This window comes from Pongo pygmaeus, chromosome 19 (assembly GCF_028885625.2).
Source record: "Pongo pygmaeus isolate AG05252 chromosome 19, NHGRI_mPonPyg2-v2.0_pri, whole genome shotgun sequence".
NCBI classification, from domain to species: Eukaryota; Metazoa; Chordata; class Mammalia; order Primates; family Hominidae; genus Pongo; species Pongo pygmaeus.
Window position 1 is genome coordinate 59,024,445 of NC_072392.2, and position 12,999 is coordinate 59,037,443.

Consider the following 12,999-nt stretch of genomic DNA (forward strand, 5'->3'; position numbering starts at 1 on the left):
ATATATATATATATATATATATAGTGTACACACACACACACAATAGGCAGTGAGAGAGCAGTAATCTAAGTGTTCTGTAGTTTTCCTAGTCTTTTATAGATAGCTATCAATTTTAAAGCTTTATTTCCCTCACAAAGTAACTGGTAGTTACAAGAATAAAGCTAAAGCTAAGTTAAACATTAAACAAAATTAACTGCCCTTAGGGATCTTCTAGAGTTCAGAATCTCTCAACCATTACTCCTCCCTGCAACACAGGTGGTCCTTACTTCTCTATAACTGATTTCATGTGTCACAAAGCTGAGCGTTTTGTTTGATCTTACCTTTATGAATTATATATGAATAATAATATTTTAGTTTCTAGAGTTGAGCAAACTTGATGAAAGAAGTAAACCTATACATTCCTTAGACAACAGATCCCTTTGCCTACAATAGAGGCGCCTCAAAATGGTATGAAGAGCAAGCTGATGTTAATATTCAAAAGCCTAAATGATTCTAAAATGACATTGAAAGTATACAACCACTTTTCTAAATTTTTCCATCCAAAATTAAAATAAAGGAAATTCCTTTGAAATAGTTGAAATAGTGCTATTTTTTTTTTCTTCTTTACTCACCGATTTCCTTCCGTATTTCAAAGGAAACCACAGAATATTATGTTTGGAAGAAACAATCCAGCACACAACTTAAGAATGCTAACAATTTCACATTTAGGGAAAAAATATTTTTGAACTATGACCAAACCCTTGTAAAACTGCTAACCTGGAATCCAACCAGAAAACACATTACTCAAAACCACTTACCTTAAGAAAATTCTTGACTCGCTCAGGATCGTAGCAGTTGCTTTCTCTACAGATTCTTTCTACTTCTTTGATTTGCCCAGTCTTGCAAGCTGCCTGAATATATTTAAAGTGCACATCTGGGTCCTGGCTAAAGTTAACAATGGATCCCAGAAAATAAAAGAGACCTTAAAGAAACAAGTAATTACAATTAAACATAGGCACACCTTTGAGAATGACTGAAAAACATTTATGTAATTAAAAAACTGTTGAATACTCCCAAATATAAGTTGGTTGCTTAAAAAGCTCGATAAAAATACTAATTATTCCATTAATCAGATCAGTAAAATGGATTTGCACTTTAATCCTAAAGAATAGACAATTCAACCCAATGTTTCCTTTTTTTCTTTTTTATTGAGGCAGGTCTCTGTCACCCAGGCTGGAGTGCAGTGGCACGATCATAGCTCACTGCAGCCTCAAACTCCTGGGCTCAAGCAATCCTCCCACCTCAACCTCCTAGTAGCTAGAACTACAGATGCATGCCACCATGCCAGGCTAATTTTTAAGAAAATTTTTGTAGAGATGGTGTCTTGTTATGCTACCCAGGCTGGTCTTCAATTTGTGGCCTCAAGTACTTGGCCTCCCAAAGCACTGGGATTATTAAACGCATACACCACTGTGCCCCTATATGGGAAATTTTAAATGAAGACCCCAATACCTAGTGTTTTTCAATATGCAATTTATAGGAAAAATACAAATAATTTGGGAAGAATTTAGTGCAGTATTGTCCAGAAGAACTTTCTGCAATGATGAAAATCTTATCTTTGCCCTCCAATATAATAGCCACTAAACACATGTGGCTATTAAGCACTTGAAATGTGGCTAGAGTGACTGAATAACTAAATATTAAATTTTATTTCATTTTAATAACTTTCAATGTAAATAGCTATTATATGTGGCTAGTGACTGTACTAAACAGTGTAAATTTAGTGCAGAGTTAACATTTTGAAACTGGGAAAATTAAGAAAACTAGTAGACTCTCTTACCCCTTCTCAATAGAGCACTACTAGTACAGAGAGGAGAGAAAGGCAATTGGAGACCAGAACTTAGACACCCAACAGTGATTACGTTAGTACCCTGTAGAGCAGTGGTTCTCAACTGAGGTGATTTTCCTCACAGGTGACATTGGCAATGTCTGAAGACATTTTTGGTTGTCACAACTGGTGGAGCTGACACTACTGGAATCTAGTGGGTAGAAATCAGGAATGCTGCTGAATATTCTACATGTACAGGAACACCCCTCTACAATGGTTATCCAGCCCTAAATGTCTATAGTACTAAGGTTAAGAAATCCTGCTAAATAGCAACAAATCACAAAATGCCCTTAGCGAGAATCACCTGCTATTTTAAGAGTCAGATATATAAGCATAAAATTTTATTATACCTGATCATCCCTTATCCAAAATACTTGAGACCAGACGTGTTTCAGATTTTGAACTTTGGAATATTCGCATTATAATTACCTGATCAGCATCCCTAATCTGAAAATCCAATTTCTGAAATGCTCCAACAAGCATTTCCTTTGAGCGTTATGTTGGTGCTCAAAAAGCTTTGGACTTTGGTGCATTTTGGATTTTCAGATTAGGGACACTCAACCTCTATTTTCATTTTATACAATTTCAACACCACTACATATTTTTCTCTTAAAATTCTACCTTTAATTCATCTACAAAATATCCAAACAGATGGTCTTGTTCACTGCATATCCTTAGAATCCAACATAAAAGGGCCTTGACATTTATTGAATAAAACTTAAAAAATTAAAATGTCCCATAGGACCAAATTTTTAGAAAATCAAAATTTCCAATAGCCTGATCATAAGCATACCTCTTCTTGGCTACCTTAAATACTTTTTTAAAAAATTCAAAAACTCCTAATTACCTTCAAAACTCTTGAAAGATTCAAAAAGTTCAATCAGAGACTGAGTTGACAGTTGTTCATGATATTTAGAAGCCACCTGAACACAAATCTGCAGATTCTGACGAATGTTGGCAGACAGCATGGCTCTGAGACATTCTAGGGAGTCTTCTACTGATAAGGAACCAAAGTAGTTGACTAACCACTACAAGACAAAATAAATGAATGAATAAATGAAACAATGTTGAACCTCATGGTGGTATGAAATTATTAATATTTAGTACCACAAACACATTCTCAGTGTACCTATTAATCACAGCTAACACCATCTATTAGGTAAGAAACTGAAATACCTCAGGGTTAAGAAGATGGGTGTGAACCACTGCACGTTTTATATCATATAAATCAGTGAAGTGTTCTAATGCACGCTGCAGTAGGCCAGCCTTTTCACACAGTTGAGCAATATGAGCCCGGTCATAATGTGTGAACATCTGATTGCCTAGAATTGCATCTGCAACCTGTAAAACCACAAACAAGGCAAGTTTATTGTCCACTCCATTTATATGAGTAATTCAATATCCATATTACAGATTAAGGTTTAATAGTGAACTGTTAAAGAAAGTACAAAAGAATATTATAATAGCTACATTTTCTTTAATAAGGAGTAGGCATCTTAGTAGTTTTGCATAACAATCTGAGACGCTCTGCACAATTACTAAAACAATGTTGGAAACATGCCTAAAAAGCATTAAAACACATACTTGAGGTGCATGCATAAGGTTCATCTCAAGTAACCGCGTCTGTAAAGGACCTTCAGATGGGCGATTATTCTTCAGAGCATCAAGCAAGAATGCAGTACACTGCTGAATTAGATTGTATTCCATAAAGACATCTACAATCTACAAAAAAAAGATTTAAAAGAAATTGTTTTAAGATACTATGGAGAGTATGTAGACAACATTATACATGAACTCTTTCTTTACCTGAGAATTTTATTTGGACAATATAAACACTTAAGAACAAATTTTTGTCCTCTAGGGATCATAGTTATTTTGAGTTCTGATAAAAACAACTACAAAATATTTCAAGATATTACATAACAGCAGAATACAACTGAACCGATAGACCTTTATTTTATTTTATTTATTTATTTTATTTTTTTGAGACAGTTTCGTTCTTATTGCCCAGGCTGGAGTACAGTGGCACGATCTCAGCTCACTGCAACCTCCACCTCCTGGGTTCAAGTGATTCTCCTGCCTCAGCTCCCGAGTAGCTGAGATTACAGGTGTCCGCCACCACACCTAGCTAATTTTTTGTTATTTTTAGTAGAGACAGGGTTTCGCTATATTGGCTAGGCTGGTCTCAAACTCCTGACCTCAGGTGATCTGCCCACCTCAGCCTCCCAAAGTGCTGGGATTACAGGCTTGAGCCACCGCGCCCAGCCTGACAGACCTTTATTTTTATGAACTTTAGAAAACCAATAGCATAAATATGAAGCACTCTGACTCACACTTACAAATGCATCTCTTCCCTCTCCCCACACCCAGTGGCAACCACTATCCTGTTTTATCATCCCCATGTATTTTTCATATTTTTAATACACATACATCTCTAAATAAGATGTTTGTCTTGCATGTATTAAAACTACATGCAGATGGTTTCATACTGTCCATTCTTTTGCAACTTGCTTTTTTTGCAAGGCATTTGAGGTTTATCCATATAGAGTGACAAAACTTTAATTTCTACAAACTAAGTTTTCCTTTTTTTTTTTTTTTTTGAGAGTCTCACTCTGTTGCCCAGGTTGGAGTCCAATGGCACGATCACAGCTCACTGCAGCCTCGACCTCCCAGGCTCAAGCTATCCCTCCACTTCAGCCACCCAAGTAGGTGGGACGACAGGCATGTGCCACCACACCCAGCTGATTTTTAAATTTTTTGTAGTTACAGGGTCTCACAATGTTGCCCAGACTGGTCTTGAATTCTTGGCCTCAAGCAATACTCCCACCTTGGACTCCCAAGTGAACCACCACGGCTGGCCCCCACACTCCATTTCAATCAGCTTCTACAAAATATATTTTAATCACATTACCTGTGTGATGTCAGCAAGAGGCTCTTCATCTTGAACTAACATTTGGGCAAACTGCTGTCCCTGATCTGGACTGATTCGCATTACATTTCTCAGCAGAAATATCCAATCTGGAGTGTATCCAACCTATAAACAAACAAAGACTTAAACGCTGCTCCTGTTTCAATTTTATAGCATTTAAAGACTTTTTCTACTATAAAATCTCACTAATATAGAACTACTGGTGAAAGCACAAATTCACTTTCAATTTAAGGTGCCCAGTTAGACCTTGGTGATGACATATTTGAACAAACATCTGTCAATTTTTATAACTGACTTATCCATTTTCTTTTTTTTTTTTTTTTTTTTTTTTTGAGACAGGGTCTTGCTTTGTCATCCAAGCTGGAGTGCAGAGGTGCAATCTTGATTCACTGAAACCTCTGCCCCCTGGGCTCAAGTGATCCTCCTACCTTGGCCTCCTGAGTAGCTAAGACCACAGACACACCACTACGCCTGGCTACTTTTTTGTATTTTTAGTAAAGACAAGGTTTCACCATGTTGCCCAGGCTGGTCTCAAACTCCTGAGCTCAAGTGATCTGCCCGCCTTGGCCTCCCAAAGTACTGGGATTACAGGCGCAAGCCACCACGTCTGGCCTGGCTTATCCATTTTCAATAAATGAATATTTCAAAAGTTTGTTCTAACATGCTAAACGCGCCTGCTATCTGAAATTCTGATAAGCCATGCAAAAGTAATTTTCTCAATTTAACAAGTATGAATCTGATATGAGGGGTAAGAGAATTTTTATACATTTCAAAGTAAATCAAAATGAAAGGAAATTCACTATTAAAGTAATCAAGAGTTAATACAGGCTAATTTCTCTGTCAATGCTTCAATGAATTCATGCTGAGAATTTGTTTCATTGAACTCACTTTTTTAGCATATAAAACAATCTTCTGGACTTGACCTGTTTCTGCAAAGCACTGAATGACTTTATTTGGGACGTTAGCCCTTAGGTACACACTAAGTGCCAATGTAGGGTCCACAGATTTCACAAGATCACCCAGTTCTTCAGAACATTCCAGCTGTCCAAAGGAAAAAGAGATTTAGTGATCCACGAGCAGTTGACACTATGTCCACTATAAGTAATAACTAGTATGAAAGGTACTTAGTTTCACAGAATATATTATAAATATGCAGGGGTTGTGGTTGGTAGACTCTTAATCTTGTGTTCACAGCAATGTCTCAGTAGAATTCTCCACAAATCCTGTTTAAAGATAAAAAGCTCACCAAGACTGCAATCTTATAGATACTATCGACTACCTTGTTAAGGATTTAAGTACTTCAAAGCAGAATCTTGTACCTCTTGTACTTCTAACTACTAAGAATATTCAGATATCAGACTCACATCACATGGCCCCAATTTTTCAAAAACAAAAAGCAACTTTTAATGTAATGTTATCAACTGAAAATTTGATAATGAAGGAGCCAGATGAGGTTTACCATAAGGACAGTTATTAAACTCACAGTGTAACCTATATATGTCTGAAGGATCTAAGCACCACTATCTTCTTGACTTGGATTTAAGCTTATAGGGCAGGAAGGACACTCAAGAATTTTTAGGTAGTAGACAGGCAGATACCGTCTTCTGTGTTATTCAGTCTGCCTTACTCATTCAGCTGGCCAATCTGGAAATTCATTTCCTAAGAGTTCTGGTTTACATAGTAAAGTTGATTTTCTACTTTGGAGACTAGCTCTTATAAATGATATTTAGTGCCAAAAATAAAAAGTTGTATCAGAGTCAATAACCTTAACTGAAGATGTCTCTTTTATTAATACCACAAATGGTCCCATATGACTGTTCACAGAAAAGGGTAATGATACCTAAAAAGCTTTCACCCTGTTACGTAGGTCAACTCAGTTACCTTGGCTGTTCTCACCCTCCCTTATCTTTTTAAAAAATATTGTGTATTTATTTAATAGGGTCTCGCTGTGTTGCCTAGGCTGGTCTCAAACTCTTTGCATCAAGTGATCCTTTTGCCTTGGCCTCCCAAAGTAGTGGGATTACAGGCGTGAGCCACCAAACTCAGTCCTGCCTTATCTTAATCAATTAGGATGGACCTCAAATACTCGCTAGTGTGGCTATTCTTCATCAGGTGTGAAAGGAATTAACACTAATGGACAGCTAAAACTTGTTTGTTATCTTAGAAACAAACAATGTCCTTTGGCTGTTTCTCAGTCACTATTCCACATAAGGAATAATGTGCTCAGGAATACATACTACCATTATATGCTCTCTGTAAAGAGAAATAAGTACTGAGTGAATATAAAAGGCATGGAGAAGACCTACAGTAAAGAAAGCTAGCTAACATTTAGAAAAGGTTCATATTTAAATAAATTTCAAGAAACCAAGTTAAATATTTTTCCATGTAACACCAACTAACATTCTGTGAAATCTCTGGGAAACAGTATCTCATTGCTAATTAGACAGCCATCCTGTCTTACTAAGATCCAACTTTTTTTTTTTTTAAGACTGAGTCTTGTTCTATCGCCCAGGCTGGAGTGCAGTGACGCAATCTCAGCTCACTGCAACCTCCACCTCCCGGGTTCAAGCAATTCTCCTGCCTCAGCCTCCCAAGTAGCTGGGATTACAGGCACCTGCCACCACATCCAGCTAATTTTTCTATTTTTAGTAGAGACGGGGTTTCTCCATGTTGGTCAGGCTGGTCTCAAACTCCCGACCTCAAGTGATCCACCCACCTTGGCCTCCCAAAGTGCTGGGATTACAGGCCTGAGCCACCATGCCCGGCGAAAAAATATATATATTTTCAAAAGGAAATAAGTGAATCCATCTTATGCAGTGTGTGTTTTTGTTCTGTTTCTACCAGCAGTAATGGAGACACTGTGGTGCAGCCTAAATGATTTTAACTTGCTAATATCATATTTAATGCAACCAAAGCAAGATTATGTCAACATAATTTAATGTACCTTATCTTCTTTTAACCATTTCTCCAAAAGCTGTTTTCGCCCTTGCTGAAGTACAGGCCTACAAAGCTCTAAGGATTCATATTTGTTGAGCTGTCCCTGGTCCAAAAGGATACCAAAGTACTGAAGTAGAGGAGAAGTTTGACCTGGCTGGGCTGGGACACTCTGGAACCGACGGATAGTGTCTGGAGTACGAAGAATTCCCTTTAAGAAGGAGAAAGTTAAACACTCTTCAAAAGTGATCCAAACATCACACTAAACACCCTGTAGAATCTCTTAGGTCAATCTTAAAGGAATGAATCCATCTATTAACATCAGGTTAGAAGTTTCAAATCTTCACCATCTGGAGTAAATATTTAGTCACTGTCTTTCATACCCCTGGTTCAATGTTATAAGATTATCCAGAATCAAAAATAGATCAACTTAAATTACAATGTCTGTGTGTAAGAGAATAGTTATAATCATAAAATAGTTATAGCTAAGTATTATCCCAAGTTCATATTAAATTAAGTACAAGTTTCATAATGAATATTGGTCAGGAATGTAAGGTGTTAATTCAGTCCACCATAAACTAACATCAAAAGTGATAAGAATAAATTCAGCCTAATTTTGACAGCTCTACCCACCATAAAATTGGACAGTATGTATTTCATGTCCAAGTTATGGAAATAAAATCAGTAACTATCATTTATGAGGTCAAACAGTATTACACCTAAATAACTAAACATTATTACATCTATGTAAATCAAAAGCTTGCTAGACCTACATATCCTTCTAACAATCTGGGTCTTAAAAAACTAATCAAATCCAGAGAAAATTAACCAAATCTAGAGGCATTAACAAGGAATTCTACTAAAGGAAAATGTAACCCAAATGTAATCTAAAAACAGTTTATCTGTAGGAAGCTGGTTCCTTTTCTAGCAATGTAAGAAACAGAATACTAACAATGGATTAATGTCATGACAACTTCATTTTCATAACTCTTTACCTTTGGTGCATTAGCAGCCACCTTTGCTGCCTCCGAGTAATTTCCCTGGGCAAAAAGAGCATTAAATTTCCGGGCAAAGAGTTCTTCAGCACCGGCTAAGTTATTACGTACAGCCATTCTCAGAGCCAAATCAGGATTTTGTAGAACATTGGTAATGTAAGGAATTATGTTTTCTTCTTCCACACACACTGACAGAACCTGCAATTTAAAGAATAAAATATAGCTGCAATGTGTTCATTTGGATACAAATGATACTAAATCTGTTTAGAACAGGTTAATACTGAGTCACAAAGGTAATGAAATTGTGACAGCTGTTTTCTTGCTGCCATTAAAATATAATAAAAGAAAGGAAGGAAGACAAGGAGAAAAAAAGTTAAGGAGATTTGAAAACAAATGTCATAGGGTGTTAGGCCATTATGTGGTTCCTAAAATATGGCTATTCTATAATCTAAATAACTTCTTACTTCATTGTCCAAACTAACTGCTTGGATACCATCTATTCATTCTTAACACAGTCAGTATCAAAAATTAACATTCCCACTTAATTGAGCTCTGAAAGACAACTCCACATAATTTAAAACTTCTTGAGGACTTCAATCTTGATAACCTACAGAAAATGACACTGAAGAAGCTATGATATCTAAATGACATTTAGGGTTCACTTGCAAGTTGTTTAAGGTATACTTCTTTTAATTTTAGGATTTTTCTTTACAAGAATTTTTCAGTAATTTTCGTTAATTACATTTTCATTTCTAGAGAGCAGATTACATACTCAATGAAGGGAGGGACCACTGAATCCTCAAGCAGCTAACATAATACAAGGAACATGGTAGGCGCTTCAAAAAATAGGCCGGGCGCAGTGGCTCACGCCTGTAATCCCAGCACTTTGGGAGGCCGAGGCAGGTGGATCATGAGATCAGGAGTTCAAGACCAGCCTGACCAACATGGTGAAACCCCACCTCTACTAAAAAATAAATAAATAAAAAATTAGCCGGGCATGGTGGCACGCGCCTGTAGTCACTAGGGAGGCTGAAGCAGGAGAATCGATTGAACCCAGGAGGTGGAGGTTTCAGTAAGCCAAGATGGCACGACTGCACTCCAGCCTGGGCAACAGAGGGAGACTTTGTCTCAAAAAAAAATAAAAATAAAAAAATAATAATATCAGTAAAGGCCAATTTCTAATTGCTTGTTTGGAAAAGTTACCTACCCTCAAACCTCTCAATGCCACAGAATACTTTCTGGCTTGCCCCAAAAGCTGAACTACTGTCAACTGCCATAGAGAAAGGGAGTCCTTCTCTACCCATCCATCCCTTTCCCCAGTGCAGAACTAGTCATATGCCCTAGCTTATAAACTACTCATATTACCCCAACAGCACTTCTCAACCTAATATAATTGTATAATTTTTTCTCAGTTACTGTTCACATGAGGAAAGGGGGCTTGTCTTTGTTTAATTGTATTACTAGCAATATGCAATTAGTGTAGCATAAAACATATTTAATTTGTTGAATAAATGAACATAGGAAATTTCTGTACCCAAATCAGTAAGAATTGAAAAATACTTGAGAACTCAGTGAACCAAATAGATAGATAGGTAACAGTCTGCCCTGCCTATTCTACTACTCCTTTCAGGGAAAATGAAGAAATTTCAACCTCCAAGATTTTACTTCTATAGGTCCAACCTCCATCCTCAAGGCTTATTTAAAGGAAGTAATAATTACTTTCTTTATAGTTATTTGCATTCCTGAGCCCCAACCTTAACTCAAATCTTACCTCCTATAAAGAATGAGAAAGATAAACAGAAAATCCAGTTCCAATTACATTTTCTGAAGCTTCCTATTGATTGCTGCCTTAAGTTGCCCCAAATACTGAATCCACAGTTTTATCCTTATCATACTTAAAGACTGTTCTAGCAGATTTCTAGCAACCAGTACTTAGTAAGATCTGCTACAGGAAACAGAAAAGGTTCCAGTGTCTTCTAAAGTACTCAGTTCTATCAAATTCAGATTTTAAGTCAGATGTTGACTATAACATCACTTTAATTGATTTTGATTTTTCAACCCATAGAAGCCACTTACTCATTCCTTTAGGGAATATGCCAAGTTAGTAGACTTTAGCAAAGAGTAGAAGAAAGCCCTAAGGTTACTGTAAATACTCATCTCTTTACTCAAAGTAGCTGGCACATAAAATTTGGGAGGAAGGGAAAGTAACAACAAGTTCCCAGAATTAGAGTTATGAACACCAAGAATGTATCATGAAATTATTTAAGGTACTTTAGGTTAAGAGTTATCTTAAAACAGCACAACAGCAGAAACAAAAAGGGGCCAGGCGTGGTGGCTCATGCCTGTAATCCTAGCACTTTGGGAGGCCAAGGCAGGAGGATCGCTTGAGCCCAGGAGTTCAAGACCAGCCTAGGCAACACAGCAAGACCCTGGCTCTCTTTTATTTTTATTTTTGAGATGGAGTCTCACTCTGTCGCCCAGGCTGGAGTGCAGTGGCACAATGTCGGCTCACAGCAACCTCTGCCTCCTGGGTTCAAGCAATTCTCCTGTCTCAGCCTCCCAAGTAGCTAGGATGACAGGCACCTGCCACCACACCCAGCTAATTTTTTTTCATATTTTTAGTAGAGACGGGGTTTCACCATATTGGTCAGGCTGGTCTCAAACTCTTGACCCCAGGTAATCCACCCACCTCAGCCTCCCAAAGTACTGGGACTACAGGCGTGAGACACTGCGCCCGGCCTGTCTTTTTTTTTTATTTTTATTTTTTTAATTAATTAAGAGTTAAAAAAAAAAAAAAGTCCCTGGCTTCACAACTTCATGATTATTAAATTATCACTAATCTAGTTCACCAAAAAAGGCCAATATATTCTTGATTTTTTTTTTTTTTTTTTTTTTGAGACAGAGTCTTGCTCTGTCATCCAGGCTAGAGTGCAGTGGTGCGATCTTGGCTCATAGTAACCTCCGCCTCCCAGGTTCAAGTGATTCTCTTGCCTCAGCCTCTCGAGTAGCTAGGATTACAGGCATGCACCATCATAGCCGGCTAACTTTTTGTACTTTTAGTAGAGACGGGGTTTCACCATGTTGGCCAGGCTGGTCTTGAACTCCTGAGCTCAGGCAATCTGCCCGCGTTGGCCTCCCAAAGTGCTGGGATTACAGGTGTGAGCCACTGAGCCTAGCCTTATTCTTGATTTTTCTAAGCGAGACACTCATAACTGAATATCTGAAAGCTACTGAATTTTTAAAACTGCTTTTGTCCCAGACACTGACTGATGCTAGAAATATAATTTACTAAAGACAATCCCTTTTTCTAATGATGAATAGTGACTGCAACAGCTTAGTGAGCAATTTTAATAAGTATGGTAAGTGTTATGAGGAGAAAGCCCTAAGTTCTAGGAGTACAGAGCAAAAGCATCTAACCAGGTCTGGAGTTAAGATGGGGCATGGGTAGGTAGGGATGCACTCCCTTTCCCTAGAGGAATTGTCTCTTCTATACATAAGATTTTTCAAAAATTAACTGAATGAAGGAGAAACAAAACCTATCTACTTCCTTTGCTTATTATCTGGGAAAAATACTAATTTAGAAGAAAATGAGTAAAAGGCAAGACCAGTAACAGTATTTTTAAAATGTTTAGCCATTTTTCAGAAAATTAACATACCTCCTGGTAAAATATTCTTATTAAAATAGGCTGTGCACCATGACTCACGCCTGTAATCCCAGCACTTTGGGAGGCTGGGGTGGGTGGATCACAAGGTCAGGAGTTTGAGACCAGCCTGGCCAACATGGTGAAAGCTTGCCTCTACTAAAAATACAGAAATTAGCCAGGTGCGGTGACTTACACCTGTAATTGCAGCTACTTGGGAGGCTGAGGCAGAAGAATTGCTTAAACCCGGGAAGTGGAGGTTGTAGTGAGCTGAGATCATGCCACTGCACTCTAACCTGGGTGACAGAGCAAGACTCCGTCTCAAGAAAAAAAAAAAAAAAATTAAAATAATAAGATGACAGATAAAGAATCACTTGCTAGATGGTATGAAGAGGTTTTTCAAAAATGACAAATTTAGAACGGATATTTTTCCTACCAAACTGATTAACTTTCCAGGCATCCCACAAGAAGTACTGAAACATATCACCTTCTAACATGTAATAGTAATGCTTAATTAAGGAGCTAGGAAAAGGGATGTAGGTAGAATTCTTTTCCCTGTAGTTGATAATTGCTCTGCCTTGGAGATAACAGAAAATTCCTTAAAAAGAATAGTCTGTCAAATATGACCCTAAA

At 37.5% G+C, this 12,999-nt stretch overlaps 1 protein-coding gene across 2 annotated transcripts in view; it reads right to left on the reverse strand.

Moving 5' to 3' along the window:
* The window catches only part of CLTC (clathrin heavy chain), a 77,883-nt gene that overhangs the window by 25,080 nt on the left and 39,804 nt on the right, over positions 1 to 12,999 (reverse strand). For both annotated transcript variants that reach the window (XM_054459510.2, XM_054459509.2), the window contains exons 7-14: positions 8,726 to 8,923; positions 7,741 to 7,941; positions 5,685 to 5,837; positions 4,779 to 4,901; positions 3,452 to 3,589; positions 3,044 to 3,208; positions 2,715 to 2,895; positions 798 to 961 (exon numbers count right to left, since the gene is read on the reverse strand). In XM_054459510.2, coding sequence (XP_054315485.1) covers positions 798 to 961; positions 2,715 to 2,895; positions 3,044 to 3,208; positions 3,452 to 3,589; positions 4,779 to 4,901; positions 5,685 to 5,837; positions 7,741 to 7,941; positions 8,726 to 8,923 — 1,323 coding nt within the window. The remainder of the gene's footprint in view (positions 1 to 797; positions 962 to 2,714; positions 2,896 to 3,043; positions 3,209 to 3,451; positions 3,590 to 4,778; positions 4,902 to 5,684; positions 5,838 to 7,740; positions 7,942 to 8,725; positions 8,924 to 12,999) is intronic.